Genomic DNA, 23479 nt, shown 5'->3' with positions numbered 1-23479 from the left:
AAATTCCTTAAACTGAAATTACAGGTGAACGATATTATGCTTTAATAGGATCTACAACTAGTCAAATTCCTTAAACTGAAATTACAGGTGAACGCTATTATGCTTTAATAGGATCTACAACTAGTCAAATTCCTTAAACTGAAATTACAGGTGAACGCTATTATGCTTTAATAGGATCTACAACTAGTCAAATTCCTTAAACTGAAATTACAGGTGAACGCTATTATGCTTTAATAGGATCTACAACTAGTCAAATTCCTTAAACTGAAATTACAGGTGAACGCTATTATGCTTTAATAGGATCTACAACTAGTCAAATTCCTTAAACTGAAATTACAGGTGAACGCTATTATGCTTTAATAGGATCTACAACTAGTCAAATTCCTTAAACTGAAATTACAGGTGAACGCTATTATGCTTTAATAGGATCTACAACTAGTCAAATTCCTTAAACTGAAATTACAGGTGAACGCTATTATGCTTTAATAGGATCTACAACTAGTCAAATTCCTTAAACTGAAATTACAGGTGAACGCTATTATGCTTTAATAGGATCTACAACTAGTCAAATTCCTTAAACTGAAATTACAGGTGAACGCTATTATGCTTTAATAAGATCTACAACTAGTCAAATTCCTTAAACTGAAATTACAGGTGAACGATATTATGCTTTAATAGGATCTACAACTAGTCAAATTCCTTAAACTGAAATTACAGGTGAACGATATTATGCTTTAATAGGATCTACAACTAGTCAAATTCCTTAAACTGAAATTACAGGTGAACGCTATTATGCTTTAATAGGATCTACAACTAGTCAAATTCCTTAAACTGAAATTACAGGTGAACGCTATTATGCTTTAATAGGATCTACAACTAGTCAAATTCCTTAAACTGAAATTACAGGTGAACGATATTATGCTTTAATAGGATCTACAACTAGTCAAATTCCTTAAACTGAAATTACAGGTGAACGCTATTATGCTTTAATAGGCGTCTTGTTTAATGATACATGAACTTAGTTTATTTCGGTTAAAAAGTAGAAACAGGATGGGGTTAAAATTTGTTACACTTCAAATACTTTGTCAAACCTTCATAGAAATTTATAAAAAAAATAATATTTAGAGATAACGTTTGATGCAAAGTTTTGAAAATATATTTTCATTTAAATTATTTTTCTCATTAGAAGGACTAATTATTTGTGTTTACAATTAGAATGTACAGACCGTCTGCGATTACATTTTTATGACATATAAAAAGGTTATAAACCGTCATGATGTGTTCTGAAACTTGGACAGACGCTAATCTCCAAGACCCAAATATAGCATCTCAAGGAAAAGTTTGATTGTTTTTAAATTCTGAATTCTTATGATAAATGGACTCTTTGTTAAATCAACTTTAAATTATAAACCTGCCAGCAGCAATAATAGGTGATCAGCGGGGTTACGTGGAACCTGGCCTTATGAATTTTTATGGTTCAGTGACTGCTTGAAAATAAATAGTTTTTGTAAATCCAGAAAAAAATTGTTTTTAAACACACAAACTTTATATAGTGTATAATTTTCATTTTTTTAGGTAAGAAGAATTAGAATAGCAGAAACAGGTATGTAATTAGCATCTGTAAATGACAAATATAGTAGATTCTTCTGAATAGATTCTGATGTAACTTGTTGGAAGTTTTAAACATAACTTAATAGCTGTAAATATTTTTGTTAACCTAATAGGTAAATACTGTAAATTCAGAAATTATCGCAAGGTTTTTATTAATGTGAATAGTGCGACTGGGTTAGTATTGCAACAATTGCAACTTGTATTCTGATATCTGATATATGGCAGATTCCAAAAAGAAAAGAAAATTTCCGTCAAAAAGAACAAATTAACAAAAATAATACAACTGTTATTTGAATGATAATATGTGAATGTTTTATTGAATAGTAATGTTATATAAAGCAAGCAAACCAATTATTGGATATGATTGTTTCCATTAAAAGTAGAAATGATCAAAACAAGTTGAAAAATGTGAAATGTTTGTCGGAAATTACTTTCCATTTTTTGACACAAGGTTCATGTTTTACGAGGCTTTAAGTTGACACTGATATAATGGTTTTTATTAGTGTAGTCTGATTATTCAAACATCCCTGTTTCTAAATCTTTTGCTTTTCTGTTGTTAAAAACATCTGTAATATATTTTTATGCCCCACCTACGATAGTAGAGGGGCATTATCTTTTCTGGTCTGTGCGTCCGTCCGTCTGTTCGTTCGTCCGTCCGTCTGTCCCGCTTCAGGTTAAAGTTTTTGGTCAAGGTAGTTTTTGATGAAGTTGAAGTCCAATCAACTTGAAACTTAGTATACATGTGCCCTATGATATGATCTTTCTAATTTAAATGCCAAATTATAGTTTTGACCCCAATTTTACGGTTCACTGAACATAGAAAATGATAGTGCAAATTTCAGGTTAAAGTTTTTGGTCAAGGTAGTTTTTGATAAAGTAGAAGTCCAATCAACTTGAAACTTAGTATACATGTTCCCTTTGATAAGATCATACTAATTTTAATGCCAAATTAGAGAATTTATTCCAATTTCATGGTCTACTAAACATAGAAAATGATAGTGCGAGTGGGGCATCCGTGTACTGTGGACACATTCTTGTTTTTTCAATTTCAAATACCTTACTTATTAGATGCTCGTCTGTCAATAAATGTTATGATAGCAACTGTTTCATAAAAACTTGCCACATCATTGTAGGTACTTATATAAGCCTGTTAAAATTGTATTTCATAATGTACATAAAACATACACATTTTCGATCTTTCAATTTACATTATTTAATCAATAGTTTTATCAAATCTGTTGCTAACATAATTTCTGTCAAACTTGTCATTTTATGTTAGCAACATTTGGATGTGCTACAAATTAGAGTTATCTGTCCTGGGTTGAAATCTTTTTGAATTTCAGGAAGCAGTATTTTGCAGGAGTTCTTTATATGACTTTCAACTAGGATAAGATCTCCAATGTTGGTTAAAAATCTCAAATATATATTGTCCGTCAAATTTATTTATGTAAGGGTGCAATCAACAGTTTTTTTCTACGACGTCACATTTTAAGGGACCATGCATAAGTGACACTTAGTTGTGGACTGATTAATAAAGATACTTGTATAAAACTAGATATCACTGGAATCAGAATGTTCTCTAGTTTATAATGAAATAAAAATAATGTGTACTTTTAATATATCAAAAATATTCCATTCAATGAACATGGGGGAAAAAAGGTCTAATTTGAACATAAAAAACTTGAAACCAGGTCATGTGCACACCAATGAACACATAATCCATGCACATTTTACATAATCAAAACTGTATGAAATTTGTAGGTTTTTACCTGGCCTTTCAAAAAAATCTTGTTTCAGGGTACGGTTTCCTGCTCCGAAAAGAGCTACAGTGGCTGCAAATAAGTTTTCAATATTCACTGCCAAAAAAACAGGATGTTTACAGTGTTGTCTCCCCTCAAAACATGTAAAGGTTAGAGGTATAGGGGAAGGGTTGAGATCTCACAAACATGTTTAACCCCGCCGCATTTTTGCGCCTGTCCCAAGTCAGGAGCCTCTGGCCTTTGTTAGTCTTGTATTATTTTAATTTTAGTTTCTTGTGTACAATTTGGAAATTAGTATGGCGTTCATTATCACTGGACTAGTATATATTTGTTTAGGGGCCAGCTGAGGGACGCCTCCGGGTGCGGGAATTTCTCGCTACATTGAAGACCTGTTGGTGACCCTCTGCTGTTGTTTTTTATTTGGTCGGGTTGTTGTCTCTTTGACACATTCCCCATTTCCATTCTCAATTTTAAAGTTAATATAATTTTTAAAATTATTTCAATCATTCAACCTGTTTTAATTGAACGCTAATTAACTAATTTTTACAATCAAATACAAAAAACATGATACTTTTTCACCAATTGAGTAAATAAACAGGGGTTTCCCTCCATGGTTATTTTTAGTTGGGGAATAACCCCTAGTTTTTTATACGAAACTGTTTATAGCACCCTAAGCACAATCTTATGTTAGCAACAAGTCCATCAACATCTTATGCATGTTATGTTAGCAACACTATTTAGTCCGTCAAATTTTATGTTAGCTACAATAATGTCCGTAAAATCTTACGTTAGCAACAAAAAAGTCCGTCAAATATTATGTTAGCAACAAAAAAGTCTGTCAAATGTTATGTTAGCAACAAAAAAGTCCGTCAAGTATTATGTTAGCAACAATAAAGTCTGTCAATTCTTATGTTAGCAACAACTTAATTTCTGTCAAATTTTATGTTAGCAGCATTGTTCATGTCTGTCAAATCTTATGTTTAGCAACTCCAAGATAATCCTTTTTAAAAGTTATTCTAATTCCTTTTTAGCTCACCTGGCCCGAAGGGCCAAGTGAGCTTTTCCCATCACTTTGCGTCCGGCGTCCGTCTTCCTGCGTCCGTCGTCGTTAACTTTTACAAAAATCTTCTCCTCTGAAACTACTGGGCCAAATTAAACCAAACTTGGCCACAATCATCATTGGGGTATCTAGTTTAAAAAATGTGTGGCTTGACCCGGCCAACCAACCAAGATGGCCGCCATGGCTAAAAATAGACCATAGGGGGTAAAATGCAGTTTTTGGCTTATAACTCAAAAACCAAAGCATTTAGAGCAAATCTGACATGGGGTACAATTGTTTATCAGGTCAAGATCTATCTGCCCTGAAATTTTCAGATGAATCGGACAACCCCTTGTTGGGTTGCTGCCCCTGAATTGGTAATTTTAAGGAAATTTTGCTGTTTTTGGTTATTATCTTGAATATTATTAAAGATAGAGATAAACTGTAAACTGCAATAATGTTCATCAAAGTAAGATTTACAAATAAGTCAACATGACCGAAATGGTCAGTTGACCACTTTAGGAGTTATTGCCCTTTATAGTCAATTTTTAACCATTTTTCGTAAATCTTAGTAATCTTTTACAAAAATCTTCTCCTCTGAAACTACAGGGCCAAATAAATCCAAACTTGACCACAGTCATCTTTGGGGTATCTAGTTTAAAAAATGTGTGGGGTGACCCGGCCAACCAACCAAGATGGCCGCCATGGCTAAAAATAGAACATAGGGGTAAAATGCAGTTTTTGGTTTATAACTCAAAAACCAAAGCATTTAGAGCAAATCTGACATGCAGTAAAATTGTTTATCAGGTCAAGATCTATCTGCCCTGACATTGTCAGATGAATCGGACAACCCGTTGTTGGGTTGCTGCCCCTGAATTGGTAATGTTCAGCATAGTAAGATTTACAAATAAGTCAACATGACCGAAATGGTCAGTTGACCCCTTTAGGAGTTATTGCCCTTTATAGTCAATTTTTAACAATTTTCATAAAACTGAAACTTCTGGGCCAAGTTCAATATAGATAGAAATAATTGTTAGCCGCAAGAATGTTCAGTAAAGTAAGATGTACATACACATCACCATCAACAAAACAAAATTTTGTCATGAATCCATCTGTGTCCTTTTTTAAATATTCACATAGACCAAGGTGAGTGACACAGGCTCTTTAGAGCCTCTAGTTTATTGGTGCAGATGTTCAGAAATGTTTTATTCCAATTTGCCTTTCATATTAAATCAAGATATACATCCAAACCTTGAAAATACTGAAAATATCAAGATTTTTTGTGTTGCTAACATAAGAATTTTCCGTCAAAATGTCTGTCAATTTTGTTATGATAGCAACATTTTTTTAAGGTGTTCTTTATTTTAAAAATATAATGTGAATAGATCTATTTTTTGTCAAAAAGTGTTTACTTATATAAGTATAACATGTATTTCAAAACAGAACTTCATTGGTGTTGATTTTGTTAAACATAATTTTGGGAACTTTTCAACTTTCTTATTTGGAATCTGCCATATGCATCTGTATGCATAATTGCCTTAAATCACAATAATTGATCTCGCATTATTGCTCGTTCTTCATCAATCACAATAAGCATACAATTCGTGGTCTACTCTATTTATCCTATTGTATATTTATAGGATTTGTCTATATCGTTACATATCTATGTTAAATATCATTACATATCTATGTTAATGGCATTATAAATATTATAAATAATAAAAGATTATGTTGGTGGCATAAAACAAACTATGCCTAAATTTTCTCTTTAGGCAACAGATATTTTAAATCAAAGCATTATTTACGAGCGTCAACAATCAAATACCGAGAACAAAACAAGAAATAGAATATTCTCAATAATTCATTCCGCTGATATTATTTTAATAGACAGGCTACAAGCTGCGGTAAACACAATAATATATTCTTTGAAGATGGAAGACTGAAAAAAAACACCATTCTTACATCAGACCGTTACATTTGCGACAAAAAAAATCAATATTAATATTAACCAAATGATATGAGGTCTAAACTTCCAGTCTGAGTTCCATAGACCATCATGTGTATTTAGTGATATGTGTTGTTTGAAGAATATTTTTGATTTATTTTAAACAGGACTAGTCTGATAGCCAGTGAAACTAATTATTATACCCCACGCAACGAAGTTGCGGAGGGTATAATGTTTTTGACCCGTCCATCCGTCAGTCCGTCCGTCCGTCCGTCAGTCCTGTTTCTTGTCATCGCAACTCCTCTCGAACCACACAACAGAATTTCACGAAACCTTTTCAGATAATAAGGACATACTATGTAGTTGTGCATATCGACGGGAAATTGCGATTCAATTTGTTTTCTAGGAGTTACACCCCTTTGAACTTATTTACTTTAATGTACTACTGCAACAGTTTGTCATCGCAACTCCTCTCAAACCACACAACAGAATTTCACGAAACCTTTTCAGATAATAAGGATATACTATGTAGTTGTGCATATCGACGGGAAATTGCGATTCAATTTTTTTTCTATGAGTTACGCCCCTTTGAACTTATTTACTTTAATGTACTACTGCAACAGTTTGTCATCGCAACTCCTCTCAAACCACACAACAGAATTTCATGAAACTTTGTAGATAATAAGGACATACTATGTAGATGTGCATATCAACAGGAAATTACGGTTCAATTTTTTTTCTAGGAGTTATGCCCCTTTGAACTTATTTGCTTCAATGTACTTCTGCAACAGTTTGTCATCTCAACTCCTCTGAAAACACACAACAGAATTTCATGAAATTTTATAGATAATAAGGACATACTATGTATATTGACAGGAAATTATTATTCAATATTTTTTCTTATACAATTTTTTTTTCTTATACTTATTTAATTTCTCCAATGACAATGTGGGGACGTGGGGTATGTGAGCGTGCTCACTAAGGTTCTTTATTATTAAGGCTGTCATATTGATCCGGTCTGAATTTAAAAACAATATTAACAAGGGATACATATTATAGTTATTTGATTTATAGCAAAAGTGGCCGATTAAAACATAATGTTAAAAAAAGCCCCCTTTTATCCTGATTTATCCTCCAAAAATATATGTATACATTATTTATTAACACTACAGATCTGTGTAATATATGACAATTACAGAATTATAAGATGAAAGCATTCAGGAATATTTAAGGTGTTTTATACCATTCCTGACTTGAAGATCGTTTAAACACCCCCCTTTTGTTGGAGAAATTTAGTTGATTATATAGGAAATCACTGAAGCATGACTGGAGCCCCCCCCCCCCTTTCCAGTGATCTGGAAGGTTTTTTTTTCCTATGGGCCCAGGGCCCCTCAAAAATAAATTCAATGGGCCATTTAAAAAAATAATGGGCCATGTTGTCAAATGAGTGGGCCATTTGAATTGACTTCTGTAAAAAAAAAAGTATCAGTATATTTTGGCAAGGAGGTGTTGGTACTTACCTTTATGATTTCAAATAAAATCATGGATATTGTTCCTATGATTTTGTTATTTCAATTTCAATGAATATACAATAACTTCTTCCAACCCGAAGAATATTTAAGTTAACCTTTATAAATTTACAATGTTTAAACTGGCCGGTACTGTTGCCTTGTTCATGTTCATGTTTGTTTTTTTTGTACATTAAATTTTCAGGTTCGTTCGCGCCCAATACACTTTCGCACCCTACACGTTCGCACCTCGCACGTTCGCACTCTACACGTTCGCGCCCAATTTTAATTAAAATTCCAGTTGAATAATTGGAAAATCATGATTGTTGTTATAAATTGCTTTGATATGGGTAAAACATTCAAGATTTTAAATGAAAAACACAAAAGATATAATTGTTTTTAACAGCTTGGTCCCTTTGATCTGAAACAATAAAATATACTTTAACTTTATTGAAAAGCACTTTACGCCCATATGGACCAATGGCTTAAAACATTATACATAATATACAGTTTACATAAAACAATGAAAATAAACAATGGAGACACTTTGAACTATAATTTGTCTTTTTTTTCAAAATCAATATATAAGAGATTCAAATTATATCAAGGACTCCCTGCCCTCAGTCTTAGTGACTTTTTTAAAAAGGAGCCTAATTTGCAAGTGTCCTGTTTTGTTTCAGGATTGAGGATATGTTTTAATTTATCTATATCATTTAAGTTATTATATTTATTTTCATTTAAAAATTCTTTTCTTAATTGTTCATTTATTTTACATTTAAAAAAGAAATGAAACTCATCATCTAGTACATCACAATGTGTACATAGTCTTAAATCTCTGGGATTATTCCTGTATCTTCCAGTTTCTATTAATAAGCAGTGGTCACTTAGCAATACACTATTATAACACAAAAATGATAAAATTTATTCAACACACAAAACAAAACGTAGTCAGAATCTCACTTTATTTTGAGACAAGTCAATGAAACAAAGTTATAGCAACACACTAACCAAAACATGATTAAGAGTTATTCAACACAAAATAAAACGTTGACAGAATCCCACTTTATTTAGAAAGGATTATTATTCTTTTTAACAATACACTATCCAAAACATGATTAAGATTTATTCAACACAAAAAAAAAATACTGTCTCACTTTATTTTGAGACAATGACAACAAATATAAGAATACACTTGCCAAAACTTGCTTACAAAGCTATAGTTATTAAACACAAAACCAATTAAAATTGGGCGCGAACATGTAGGGTGCAAACATGTACATTGTAGGGTGCGAAAGTGAAAGGGGGTGAACTTGAGTTGGTGTGAACGTGAATGGGCGCGAACAGACCCGGATTCAGGTCAGTATACGTCAGCGGGCCCCACCTTAGTTCTAGATCCACCACTGCACGCTGAAGCCTGATATATAATTTAACATTGAGGTTATTTGGCTTGAACTTTGAATTTAGTACAAACATAGGACTTTTCATAACCAAACCGTACTTTAAATCCCTATCTTGAAGCATCCTTCTAAAATTACCAGACTTGTATATGTGGTTCATAAGTGTTTTTCGTTTGTCTTTTCTCATCACTTGGCGTCCGTCATCATTCGTCTTCTGTCATTCGTCGTATTTAACTTCGTCAAATGATCTGTATACTTTTTGGTGAAAATAAGATTACAACTTTTTGAGTTACGGCACTTTATAACTAAAACAGGGGTGTGTTTTTTTCACATGTTGCAAAAGCGATTTTTGTCGAGCCTGTAACTTTTGTTGCAGAAAGCTCGACATAGGAATAGTGATCCGGCTCAATTCTTAAAAGCTTTATATTTTAGAAGGTGGAAGACCTGGATGCTTCATACTTTGTATATAGATGCTTCATGTTACAAAGTTACCGTCAGTCAAATGTCCAATGTCCTTGACCTCATTTTCATGGTTCAGTGACCACTTGAAAAAAAAGTTCAAATTTTTTGTAATGTTGAATTCTCTCTTATTATAAGTAATAGGATAACTATATTTGATATGTGCGTACCTTGCAAGGTCCTCATGTCTGTCAGACAGTTTTCACTTAACCTCGACCTCATTTCATGGATCAGTGAACAAGGTTAAGTTTTGGTGGTCAAGTCCATATCTCAGATACTATAAGCAATAGGGCTAGTATATTTGGTGTATGGAAGGACTGTAAGGTGTACATGTCTAACTGGCAGGTGTCATCTGACCTTGACCTCATTTTCATGGTTCAGTGGTTATAGTTAATTTTTTGTGTTTTGGTCTGTTTTTCTCATACTATATGCAATAGGTCTACTATATTTGTTGTATGGAATGATTGTAAGGTGTACATATCTAGCGGGCAGATGTCATGTAACCTTGACCTCATTTTCATGGTTCAGTGGTCAAAGTTAAGTTTTTGAGTTTTGGTCTTTTTATCTAATACTATATATGCCATAGGTCAACTATATTTGGTGTATGGAAATATTTTATGATCTTTATGTCAGTCGCGCAGGTTTTATTTGACCGTGACCTCATTTTCACGGTTCATTGCTCAGTGTTAAGTTTTTGTGCTTTGGTCTATTTTTCTTAAACTATAAGTAATGGGTCAACTATATATGTTATATAGTAGCATTGCTAGCTGTACATGTCTGCCTGGCATGGTTTATATGACCTTGACCTCATTTTCAAGGTGCATTGCTCTTTGTTTAGTTATCTTGGTTAATGTTAAGTTTATGTGACAGTTGTAATAAAGCTTAGCTTGTAAAGTTTAGCTTTATACTTAGGACTATCAGCATAATATTAATGATTAGTATAGAAGGCGAGACATTTCAGCGTGTGCACTCTTGTTGATTATTGCTTAAAACGATTCAAAATTTCATTTTTGAGTTATTCAGTATTTTGTAAAAAGGGGGAGGGTATTTTATTACATGTCGCGCTGTATCTCAAAAACGATTTATGATTATTCCTTAAAAATTTACACACTTCTTTATTATATTAATCCTAAGATCTGTTATACTTTTTGGTGATGATTCAAATTCTATTTTTGAGTTATTGAGTATTTTGTAAAAAAGGTGGAGGTTTTTTTTACATGTCACGCAGTATCTCAAAAAACAATTTATGATTATTGCTTAAAACTCTACACACTTCTTTGTTATATTAATCTGAAGATCTGTATACTTTTTGGTTTTGATTCAAAATTTTATTTTAGTGATATTTATGCAAAAAAAAAAGGAGGGGTTTCACATGTCCTGCCGTATCTCAAAACCAATATATGGTTATTGCTTAAAACTTTCTCAGAAACCATTTATGATTTTACATAAAACTTCTACACAAGACGACGGGCGTATCATGCGATCATGGGGCAGCTGTTTATTAACAATTTTCATAAAATTTGTAAATTTTTACTAACATTTTTCACTGAAACTACTGGGCCAATCATTACAGATAGAAATAATTGTAAGCAGCAAGAATGTTTAGTAAAGTAAGATCTACAATCACAATCATCAAAACACAATTTTGTCATGAATCTATCTGTGCCCTTTGTTGAATATTCACATAGACCAAGGTGAGCGACACAGGCTCTTAAGAGCCTCTAGTTTATATAAATTAGACTGTTGGTTTTCTCGTTTGAATGATTTTACACTTGGGGTAATTTATTATCTTGCTGTTTGTTGTGAGACAAGGCTTCGTGTTGAAGGTCGTACCTTGACCTATAATGGTTTACTTTTATAAATTGTGACTTGGGTGAACAGTTGTCAAAGTTACCAGACATGGTTTGCACTGGGGTCGCCATTTTTTGCATTTTGCAAGAAAAAAAAAGAAACAATCGTTGAACTTTGAGACACATTTACTCTAATTTCCATATCTCACAAAATTCATATTAGTAGTCCAGTTGTCTTTGTAAACTCATATGATATTCTGCCATTAAGACAGAATCATCAGTGTTCAAAATGACACAGGTGCACGATCCTTTTATGTTATTATTCAGTAAAAACAATTTAAGATCATTAAGATAATAGAAAAAAGCAAATGGAAGAGGTGTTCTCCCTGCCTTACTCAAAAGGAAAGGAATAAAAGAAAAATCTGAACAATCTGATCAAAAGTGAATTAGAAATCTGTCCTTTAATCAAATGTTGTTAAAGTTTCAACCAGACACCAGGCAGCCAAACAGTTTTCTAAGGCCGCTATATATAGTAGTTGGTCTATAATATATCATCGAACTACTGGTTTTCCTTATTTTTCAAATAGGCTATATTAAATTATTTGTGTTAATTTATACTGTCATTTCAGACATTCCGTCAGAATACCTAGATTGTATTCCAACAGATGAAATTTTAGATGCTTTAGCTCCAAAAATTGGTCAGGTATTTTTCCAACTTGGCACTGAAATGGGGCTCACAACTGCAACACTGGAAAGTATTCAGTATAAATATCCACGACAGCTAATAGAACAGAACAGAGAAGTCTTGTTCACTTGGAGAGAAGACAGAACAGTGACACCTACAATACGGATACTTGTACAGGCATTAGCAAACATTGGAAAAGGAACACTTTTACAGAACGTTTTTGAGAATGTGGATCCTAATACACTTAGAGGTTCAGAAAACTTGACAGGTATCGGTGCAAAACCAAAGAAAAAGTCAGAGCAAGTACCACTGAGTCAGCAAAAGATGTCAAAGAATTGTTCAATAGCTTAAAAAGCATCACAAAGTATGGTCAGATCCTACTTGAGGAAATATAAACTGTAATAAAGACAAGAATTGAACATCATGAATTAATCCAGCCGCGTTCTGTCTAACATGAATATTGTTAAATAAATTGTATCTTTGTTTTGTATGTTATGTTTTTATGTGAATAGAGAAGGTTTGTTTCTTGTCACTACAGTTATCATTTAATTCCTATCTATTGTTCAGGTTTTTTTCAAATTATTGTTGTAACTGCATATAATAGTAATAGTGTTATCTTTTTAAACCTATGTTTTTACCTAATGACTACATGTAAGTCATGATTCAAATATTTCGAAAAATGATATATGATTTAGATTGCAACTTGCATTATACTCTATACACGGCCAAATATTTCTATAATTTTGAATAAACATTGAATAAAATAAAAGTCAGAAGATGTAGTACGATTGCCAGTGAAACAAACATCCATCAAAGATCAAATGACTTGGATGAACCTGACTATTGGTTACTGTACGACCTTCTACAATGAGCTGAAGCAATACCATATACTGTAAACATGGAAGTTTTTGCGCAGGGGATTGTTTTGCTTAATTTGTCAAATATCCCAAGCATAAATAGTTTGAAAAGAATGCAAAGAAATAACTCATCATAAGAAGCTCTACCTTTCATTGAAATCCCAAAAATATCCATTGTAGTCGGCTATAAATGTGCCCGAAACAAAAAGTAACAAATAAAACTAACTACTTTTTATCTCACCTTTCAAAAGGAAATGTGAGCTTTTATCATCACTTGACGTCCTTCATCACTTGACGTCCTTCATCGTTCGTCCGTCGTCGTCTCTCCTGTGTAAACTATTTTAAACATCTTCTTCTCTGAAACATTACTGAACTAATTCCAACCAAATGTAAGCTGAATTATCCTTAGAATATGTAGAATAACACTAGTTTTCTGATTCGGCAAAACATGGCTGCAACGGCTAAACATAGGACATAGGGGTAAAATGCAGTGTTTCAATTGGCTTATACGTGTATCTCAAAAACAGAAGTCTTTAAAGCAAACCAGACAAGAAGTTTAAGTTTTCATTAGGTCAAGTTCTATCTGCCCTGAAATAATCAACCGAATCGGATTTTTAAGTTATCACCCTCTGAATTGATGATTTTCAGGACATATCAGTGGGAAAGCCAGTGACATTGAAGAGCTGCTTCCGGTGGTCACGCGGGAAAGGGGAGATAATCTAAAAATTTCGAGGTGGTGCTGTAACCAGCGTGTAAACAAAAACATAGCCGGTGCTTCAGACATTAAGTTTATTAAAACAACTAAACATCCATCAGTATTTGAGGTTAATTTTTCATTAGAATAGATTTTGTCACACGACTGCCAAAATAGGTATTAAAATAAGTGCTGCGTTACTGAAATATGATAAATCAAAAGACGTCCTCCGTAGATTTCCAAAAAACCGCGGGTAATCCCCCTGTTTGCTAGGAACTGACACAAATGCATCCTAAAGCTTTTCATTGGTCGAGATATAAATAAATGTGACCCAGAAACATATGGGCACATGACTATGTATAGGATTCCCCGTCACTCTGAGTCTTGTTTACATAATAAATACTTCAACCGGAGGTCAAAATTCAACACTTTTCTAACGTTTTTGGAGTTATTTCGGCGTAAAATTAAGCCAATTATGTCATGTTTAACAGTTTTTAACCACGAAACTGATTGAGACAATGAAGGGTGATGATGTTTCCAGGATTTTTAATATATTTTACTTAAAAATGATGATGGGTTGAAGGCTTTACTAGTCATTTGTTGATGTTTTTCATATTGCTCAGACTGCTCAAACTCCTCTACATTTTCTGTAGTTATTTAATTATGCTGCAGTGTGTAACAGATGTATGTAGTACATTGAAACTAGGTTAATCTATGAACGAATTTGTCCATATAAATGACTTCAGTTGTCTGGAAGTACCCCCCTTTTTTTCCCAACTTTTCAAAAATATCAGCAAGGGGTAAGTCAAAAGTTATTCTCTGGATAAAAATCCTACGCATGTGCAAAGTGTAAGCACTCAGTTAATCTTTGTTTTAAGCCATTTTTTGTAGGGTAATGGTTGATCATTCTTTGATTCAGTAAATATTAATCTGATTTCTTGTCAATTTAAAAAAGTACCAATCAACAAATATTAATCTGATGCATCTATAATTTTCACGTATTCGTTCTTGTTGTTTATATAAAAAAAACTAAGCAAGTTGGAAGTTGACACTCGCACATGTTTATAAATGTCTGTCCTGTCCTTATCATGCATATCAAGCAACATGGTGTACACTAACCATTCATGTTTGAGTGTGTCTGGGCTGTTGGGCATGTTTAACTCTTGAGAACTTGAGATTAACATTCAATAGGAATGCACAATGCCTAGTACATCCAATTCTTAATACATGTCAGAGCTATATGACCATTTAAAGCATTAACAAAATGCTGTATCACTTCTAAGGTCTTCTTTGAAATTGGCATATGAAAGTCTCACTCTGATTTTGGGGATCCTGTTTTGTTGCATTGATATTAATGCTTGACCCACATTTTTATTTTACACAAATCTACAAGAAAACAAAGCTTGGACACAGGATCTATAGTTTAATCAGAATCATACCATTCCTATATCTGTGAGCTGATTTTTATGCAATATAATACTTTTTCACACATTTTTCTCCATTCTTAACCAGGTGCTCCGCAGGGCGCAGCTTTATACGACCGCAGAAGTCGAACCCTGAACAGTTGGGGCAAGTATGGACAAAACATTCAAGCGTGATACAGCTCTGAATTTGGATTGTGATCAAATTTCTGACATTACATGGTTTTTTTTTACACAAAACAAATGTCAAGATTTTACAAATCAATTAAAGATTTCTTCTTCAAACTTTTTAAATCTAAAATTAAATAGTTGACACAGCATAGGTTTCTGACACAGAATGAATGTGGTCTAATGAACTTAAAAGTTTTTTTTTTGCCTTTGAGCAATTCACTATGCTGTTGAATATTAATCCTCTCAAAAAAATGTTTGAAGAAATTTTCTTTTTATTTATGAAATCTGAAATGAGAAAAATTTAAACCCCCCCCCCCCCCCCTTTTTTTCACATCCCCGTTTCCCTTTCTCCAAAACTGATATCAATTCAAATTTCTAATGGAGTTTGCAACAATAACTACTCTTTTAAATACATCATAAAATATTAAAATGTAAAATAAAGTGCTTGTTATCACTGAATGGTAAAGATTGGTTGGTAGTAAAAGTGAATATACATTGTTTATTGTATAAAACAATAAAAAAAAACTTCATCAGCAACATTTTATATTGGCAAATTTCCAATGAAGTTATTTACATAAAGTTATTGGCAAATAAAAATAGAAAATGACATCATAGTCATGTCTGGCAAATGTCCAACATACATTATCTAAAAACATTTTAGATAAGATAAGGAAAAAAAGCTTCATCAGCAACATTTTGTATTGGCAAATTTCCAATGAAGTTATTTACATAAAGTTATTGGCAAATAAAAATAGAAAATGACATCATAGTCATGTCAGGCAAATTTCCAACATATATTATCAACTACTATTCTATACAAAGAAAGATAACTCCAATTGAAAATTAATTGCTATTGCACAATATTGTGCAATTAGATATTTCTTGCTATTGTGCAATACTGTGCAATTGAAAATTTCTTGCTATTGCACAATACTTGATATGGAATCCTGATTTGGACCAACTTGAAAACTGGGCCCATAATCAAAAATCAAAGTACATATTTAGATAAAGCATATCAAATAAGCCCAAGAATTTAATTTTTGTTAAAATCAAACTTAGTTTAATTTTGGACCCTTTGGACCTTAATGTAGACCAATTTGAAAACTGGACCAAAAATTAAGAATCTACATACACAGTTAGATTTGGCATATCAAAGAACCCATTTATTCAATTTTTGATGAAATCAAACAAAGTTTAATTTTGGACCCCCATTTGGACCAACTTGAAAACTAGGCCAATAATTAAAAATCTAAGTACATTTTTAAATTCAGCATATCAAAGAACCCCAAGGATTCAATTTTTGTTAAAATCAAACTAAGTTTAATTTTGGACCCTTTGGACCTTAATGTAGACCAATTTGAAAACGGGACCAAAAATTAAGAATCTACATACATAGTTAGATTCGGCATATCAAAGAACCCCAATTATTCAATTTTTGATGAAATCACACAAAGTTCAATTTTGGACCCTTTGGGCCCCTTATTCCTAAACTGTTAGGACCAAAACTCCCGAAATCAAACCCAACCTTCCTTTTATGGTCATAAACCTTGTATTTAAATTTCATAGATTTCTATTTACTTATACTAAAGTTATTGTGCGAAAACCAAGAATAATGCTTATTTGGGCCCTTTTTTGGCCCTAAATTCCTAAACTGTTGTAACCAAAACTCCCAAAATCAAACCCAACCTTCCTTTTGTGGTCATAAACCTTGTGTCAAAATTTCATAGATTTCTATTCACTTAAACTAAAGTTATAGTGCGAAAACCAAGAAAATGCATATTTGGGCCCTTTTTGGCCCCTAATTCCTAAAATGTTGGGACCAAAACTCCCAAAATCAATCCCAACCTTCCTTTTGTGGTCATAAACCTTGTGTTAAAATTTCATTGATTTCTATTCACTTTTACTAAAGTTAGAGTGCGAAAACTAAAAGTATTCGGACGACGACGACGACGACGACGACGCCGACGCCAACGTGATAGCAATATACGACGAAAAATTTTTCAAATTTTGCGGTCGTATAAAAAGCACACAATTGCAATTATTTGCAAAATCATGTGATAACATATACATGTAGGAAAAGGGCACCAGGACATCTCATTCCTAATACTACACAAGGAGCAGGATCTACTTACTCTTCCAGAACACCTGATATCAATTGTATGTTGTGGGTTCAAGTTGCTCAGTTTTCTTTTTTTCTAATTTGAATATTAGTTTAGACTTTTCATCAAAAAAGTATGAAAAAAGAGAGACTACTGAAAATGATTTATTTAGGTGCAGGCGTTACCACACTTCAGAAAAACGGTGAAAAGTCGTCATGATAGGCCATTTAAGAGACCTCAAGGATACCTCACTATGTCTAGGAGAACTGAACGATTTTAAAACCTTTCTATTTCAGTCCTTCACACCTAATCAATCATTAAAGACCATCAAGTTTACTTTTTATATCTGATTTTTTTTATGTCTCAAATACTACAGTACATACATGTATATGCCTGATATCAGTGACGGATCCAGAACTTTTTCTAGGGGGCTGCTGACTGACTTAAGAGGGGCCCGCTCCAGTGATTCCCTATTTAATCAACCACAAATTGGGACCCCTATGAATATGCTAGCTTTGCATCTATGAATCTCAGGTTTTTCAATGACAATAAGTTTTATTGTATTGCAACAGCATTATTGTCTCATGTACATTTACCCCACGTTATCGATATAAAATGGTTGAGTGTTTCACATTGTATATTTAAAAATATAAAAATGTTTAGAAATAAACGTTTATTAAATGATAAATAAATACAGTCATAAAAATAATGTTAAAATGAAACATATGTATAAAATATTTTAAATAAATTAATTTAAGAGTATTATTGTTAAAGTCCAAGTTTAAAGTAAAATCAAGTCAAATAGTCCTCTGTCCCATACATGTAAATCCTCAAAATAGAAATCCTGCTCTTCTTATTCCTATTGTTATCTGAAAATATATAATACAAATGTATATGCAGATGATATTATCAAATGAAAATAATTTCGAACTTTTCTACAGTTGTTATATGAAATTATAATATATTTTAATTGTCTACAAATTTCTTTGTGGTCCAAGAATGAGAAGGTTCACATTTAAATTGGAATTGAATGTTTTTTATTTGAATTTTACTAATGGAAAACTAATCAGATGTGAATAATTGCCAATGAGACAACTATCCCAAAATACTCATTTGGAGTGGATATATAGGTATTTTTTTGCTACATGAGAAAATCTCATAATGTATATACTATGATTGTTTTCAGATGTTTGTTATCATTTCATTTAAATTGAAATCCTTCTTATTTTAATCTTAAATAATCAAAAGGAGGTTTATATGATTCAACAAAAATAAAGAAATTATTTTAGAATTTTGATGTAAATAATTGATATATTTTTAATGACTTTATATTATATGTCAAAGAAGGAGGTGGGGGATGTTGCAGGGATCCTGATCCCAAAATCCCGGGCTAAAAAACATGATCTTCTGAGGTCCCAAATTTAAAAAAAAAAATCACGAAAGAAAATCCTGAGCTTAAAAACACCCAATCCAAATGTCCCGAAAAAGTCCTGCCCTCCATCAAGAAAAGTTAATAATCATATACAGCAACACAAATTTTCTATTTATTTATTCATTTACTTCAATATCTTAAATCCATCAACATAATAACATATCAATCTTTTAATAGGTATATTAAATAATGTTTAAATAAAGTATTACTTAATATGCAACATTAAATTATCTTACATGTATCTGTTATTTAAAAGGTAACTTTTCATTCAATCATTCATATCTTAAATTCTTCATACCAGTAATAGATATTAAATGTATCCACCACCAATAAAACCTGGCCACAACACCTAGCCAATACTGAATGTGGCAATAAAATTCAACAATAAATCACATAATTTGTTTTTTTTTGCATGGAAGGAGGGACAGAATTTATACTGTCCTACTGGTTAATATTTCATATACCTGAAATCTTTAAAAGATATTTTATATAGATATAGGAAGATGTGGTGTTAGTGCCAATGAGACAACTCTCCATCCAAATAACAAATTATAAAAGTAAACCATTATAGGTCAATGTACGGCCTTCAACATGGAGCCTTGGCTCACAACGAACAACAAGCTTAAAAGGGCCCTAAAATTACTATTGTTAAACCATTCAAATGGGAAATGCCTATATGCACTATTCAGCAAAAATAATAGTACTGTTGTTCAGATAAACAAGGGTCTGGATGGAGTGTTTTCAATTACTTTATCATTTATTCTTTACGCTCATTTGTCTCTATTTTTTTTTTATACTTTTTGTCCATCATTTCTCTTTTCTCAATATATAAATTAGCACATCAATGGTTCAAATAATTATGACGTCTGGCTAGGATATTTTATAATTTTTTTCTGGGATGCGTAGGAAGGCGTCCCAGATAAAAAATAAAATAGCCTTGTCAGACGTCATATTATTTTGACTAGCATGTCATTTGCTCTATTCCTTATTACAGTCAATTTTCTCTATTCTTTGTTCCTTTAGTCACAGTTCTCCAATTTTTTTTACACTTTTAGCCATAGTTCCCAGTGGCGGATCCAGGGATAGGGTTCCGGGATTGGAATCTCCCCTTTTTATGGACAATCAATGCATTTGAAAGGGGACATTTAGTTGAACCCCCCTTTATCCTGGGTAGGGAACCCCCTTTTCAAAATGGCTGTATCCACCCCTGGTTCCCTATTTTGTGAACCCTCACCCTGTACTATCTGTAAGACATGATGGATAGAGGTTTAGGATAAAATTAAACTATACTTATGTAGTTGTTATATTTTCCCTATAATTCTATTTTGTTTGTTTGTTTTTTGTCACACACTTTTGGGCACAAATAACAATATAAAACCATTTAATGAACCTTTATACTATTCGAGAACACCAAACAAATCAGCACAAATGCTTAACACAACCGTAATAATTTAATTAAAATTATAAAGCTAACATTGACATGCCAAAATTCAAGTTTTAATCAAAATTGAAGTCTCGGGCTGAGAAAGGGGCGTTTATTTCGTGTGGTCTGGGGGAATTTAATGGATTTCAGCATCCTAAAAGAGGCAAACAAATAGCCATAACCCGATCTGATCAATGAATTATGTTATGGATAATGTTGATATCTTTCTACTAACCATTAAAAGTAATAATAGTAGGATTTCGTGAGCTCAGAAACCTTAATCTGTTGAAAAATGGCGTCGATTTATGTGCTTCCTTTTCGCAGCCTCAGTTACAATTTTACAAGGAGTGATGGGTATTTATGCAAATATTTAGGGACTCCTATCATCATAGATACTATTTTTAGTCATTTTATATTTAAATAGCCAATAGGATGCGAATGTGTCAGTTATTTTCAGAAGCGGAAAACACCCGCCATATTTTTATCTTCCAAAATAACAACGTGTCTTGCCAGTTTCAGATGTTTGTTTCCTGTAAAATAAAATCTCCTAAGAAGAAAATATAGCATAGTCACCTGTAAAACTTACCTATATAACTAATTAATGATGAAATGACACAAGTTTAATTGTCTTTAATAGTAAATTTCTTGAAAAATCACACGTACACGATGTAAACAAATTAACGAGATGGCGCGATACTGTCGCCGTCTATGTAAAAATCGCGATTGTCGCCCTTGATTTTTTGGCCGTTACGTCATATGGAAGGAGGCGCAGAACTGATCTGTGGCTTTCCCACTGTATTGCAGTTTTAGGTTATTATCTTGAATATAATTATAGATAAAGATAAACTGTATTCATCACAGATGTTCAGCAAAGTACCGAATTATACTACAGACCAGATTTGTTATGACATGAGCAACACGACAGGTGCCACATGTGGAGCAGGATCTGCTTACCCTTCTGAGCACCTGAGATCACCCCATGTTTTTGGTGGGGTTCGTGATGCTTATTCTTTAGTTTTCTATGATGTGTCATGTGTACTATTGTTTGTCTTTTGCATTTCTAGCCATTGCGTTGTCAGTTTATTTTCGATTTATAAGTTTGACTGTCCCTATGCTATCTTTTGTCCCCCTTTTATCGTGTATGCCTCCTTTTGGTAAAATGGCACATTGTCGGGGCCATACGGTTTTAAAAAATGTTTTATTTTCCTTTAATAGTCTAGTATCCCTTGTCGTTCTGTTAATGAAACACTGGTTGAAATCAATTATATTCCTTCCTTGTCGTTCTGTTAATGAAACAAAGGTTGAAACCAATGGCATCGATATCCCTTCCTTGTCGTTCTGTTAATGAAGCAAAAGTTGAAACCAATGATATCCCTTCCTTGTCGTTCTGTTAATGAAACAAAGGTTGAGACCAATGATATCCCTTCCTTATCATTCTGTTTATGAAACCATGCCTCGACAATAACGCTTGTCCGATTGCCCGGTACCAGAGGGAAAAAAGGTCGGGCAAGTAAGAGCTGTATCAAGCTTGTCCGTTGGGACAAGCGCAATTATTCTAAAAAAAAATATATTCCAATTTTGATAAACAAATAATTATAAACAAAAAACAAGAAAACAAATATTAATTTGACATGTTTCTGTATTCTGTTCATTCAAATGCAAAACATTTTTCTTCAACATGTTTATCTTGCAGCCGATACTTTTTAACTGGTTCTTTGTCAAGTACTTTTTTAGCAGGTAAAAGGTATACTATTCTCGGTAACCTGTCTTACTAATCCGAATCAATGATGCGCTTTGTAGATAAGGTAACTTTACAGGACAGTAATTTTGCCACCTCGGAAGATTCAGCTCCAAGTTTAATAGACAGTTTGGCACCGTAGGAAACATATTTAGTAGACATGATTGATAGACAGTTTGGCATCGTAGAAGACATATTTAGTAGACAGGATTGAAAGACAGGGCGGGAGACATTTCGGGACCAAGACAAATCACTACCGAGTCATTTCGTTACCTTATTCTGTTCCTTATAATAAATACCATACCCGTAATTTTTTCACAAAAATATTTTTTTTCATTTACCATTAAAATTCACAAAATCATATTTGATCATAAGAAGAAAAAAAACAATATTTGCAATATGGTGACCTATAGTTGTTAATCAGATGGTGTCTCATGTTTAGAGTCTGATAAGACTGGCATTAATGAAAACTAGAAATCAATGGTGTCCCCTCGTTTTCCATTATTTATAAAAGTATTGAAGTTGTGAAGATTTGGCCTATTTTTTCTTTTAATTTGTTAATGGTGTGAAATAGTTGTGTAATGGATAGAGAAGTCAAATACGCTATAATGATAATGCACTTTTTAAGAGACATGGGTTGCATTTACTTAGATCTTTGGAAATTTGAGTATCCACATCTGATTTATATGAAAATTAGAGGGTGTAAAACTGACTTTTCATTGGACGAGAAGAGGTGAGTCTGTTCTAACAATCGACTCCTTATATGCATTTTTGATTCATTCCAATGTTAATTTCGGGAGATCCTTCACTTCATGTTATGTGATGCGAGAACTGACATACAGAGAGATGACCTGACAATTAAAAACAAGTACACAGTAAACTGTAAACCAAGGCAAAACAGATGGTTCCAACATCTTAGTATACAAATATAATTTTTAGCTCATCTGGCCCGAAGGGCCAAGTGAGCTTTTCTCATCACTTGGCGTCCGCCGTCCGTCGTCGTCCATCGTCGTTAACTTTTACAAAAATCTTCTCCTCTGAAACTGCTGGGCCAAATTTAACCAAACATGGCCAAAATCATCATTAGGGTATCTAGTTAAAAATTGTGTCCGGTGACCCGGCCAACCAACCAAGATGGCCGCCATGGCTAAAAATAAAACATAGGGGTAAAGCGAGTTTTTGGATTATAACTCAAAAACCAAAGCATTATGAGCAAATCTGACGGGTAAAATTGTTAATCAGGTCAAGATCTATCTGCTCTAAAATTTTGAGATGAATCGGACAACCCGTTGATAGGTTGCTGCCCCTGAATTAGTAATTTTAAGGAAATTTTGCTGTTTTTGGTTATTATCTTGAATATTATCATAGAGATAAACTGTACACAGCAAAAATGTTCAGTAAAGTAAGATCTACAAATAAGTCAACAGTGCTAAAATGGTCTGTTGATCCC

At 32.9% G+C, this 23479-nt stretch overlaps 1 protein-coding gene across 1 annotated transcript in view; it reads left to right on the top strand.

The window, feature by feature from the left end:
• LOC139498898 (uncharacterized) overlaps positions 1 to 12679 on the top strand; it is a 332230-nt gene extending 319551 nt beyond the window's left edge. Inside the window, exons 20-21 of the mRNA XM_071287488.1 lie at positions 1576 to 1603; positions 12139 to 12679. Of these exons, the coding sequence (XP_071143589.1) occupies positions 1576 to 1603; positions 12139 to 12545 (435 nt within the window). The 3' untranslated portion in view covers positions 12546 to 12679. The remainder of the gene's footprint in view (positions 1 to 1575; positions 1604 to 12138) is intronic.
• Positions 12680 to 23479: the final 10800 nt, after the last annotated feature.

Source organism: Mytilus edulis, chromosome 12, assembly GCF_963676685.1.
Source record: "Mytilus edulis chromosome 12, xbMytEdul2.2, whole genome shotgun sequence".
NCBI classification, from domain to species: domain Eukaryota; kingdom Metazoa; phylum Mollusca; class Bivalvia; order Mytilida; family Mytilidae; genus Mytilus; species Mytilus edulis.
Note: the sequence above shows the minus strand (reverse complement) of the source record. Positions and strands in the feature narration are given on the sequence as shown.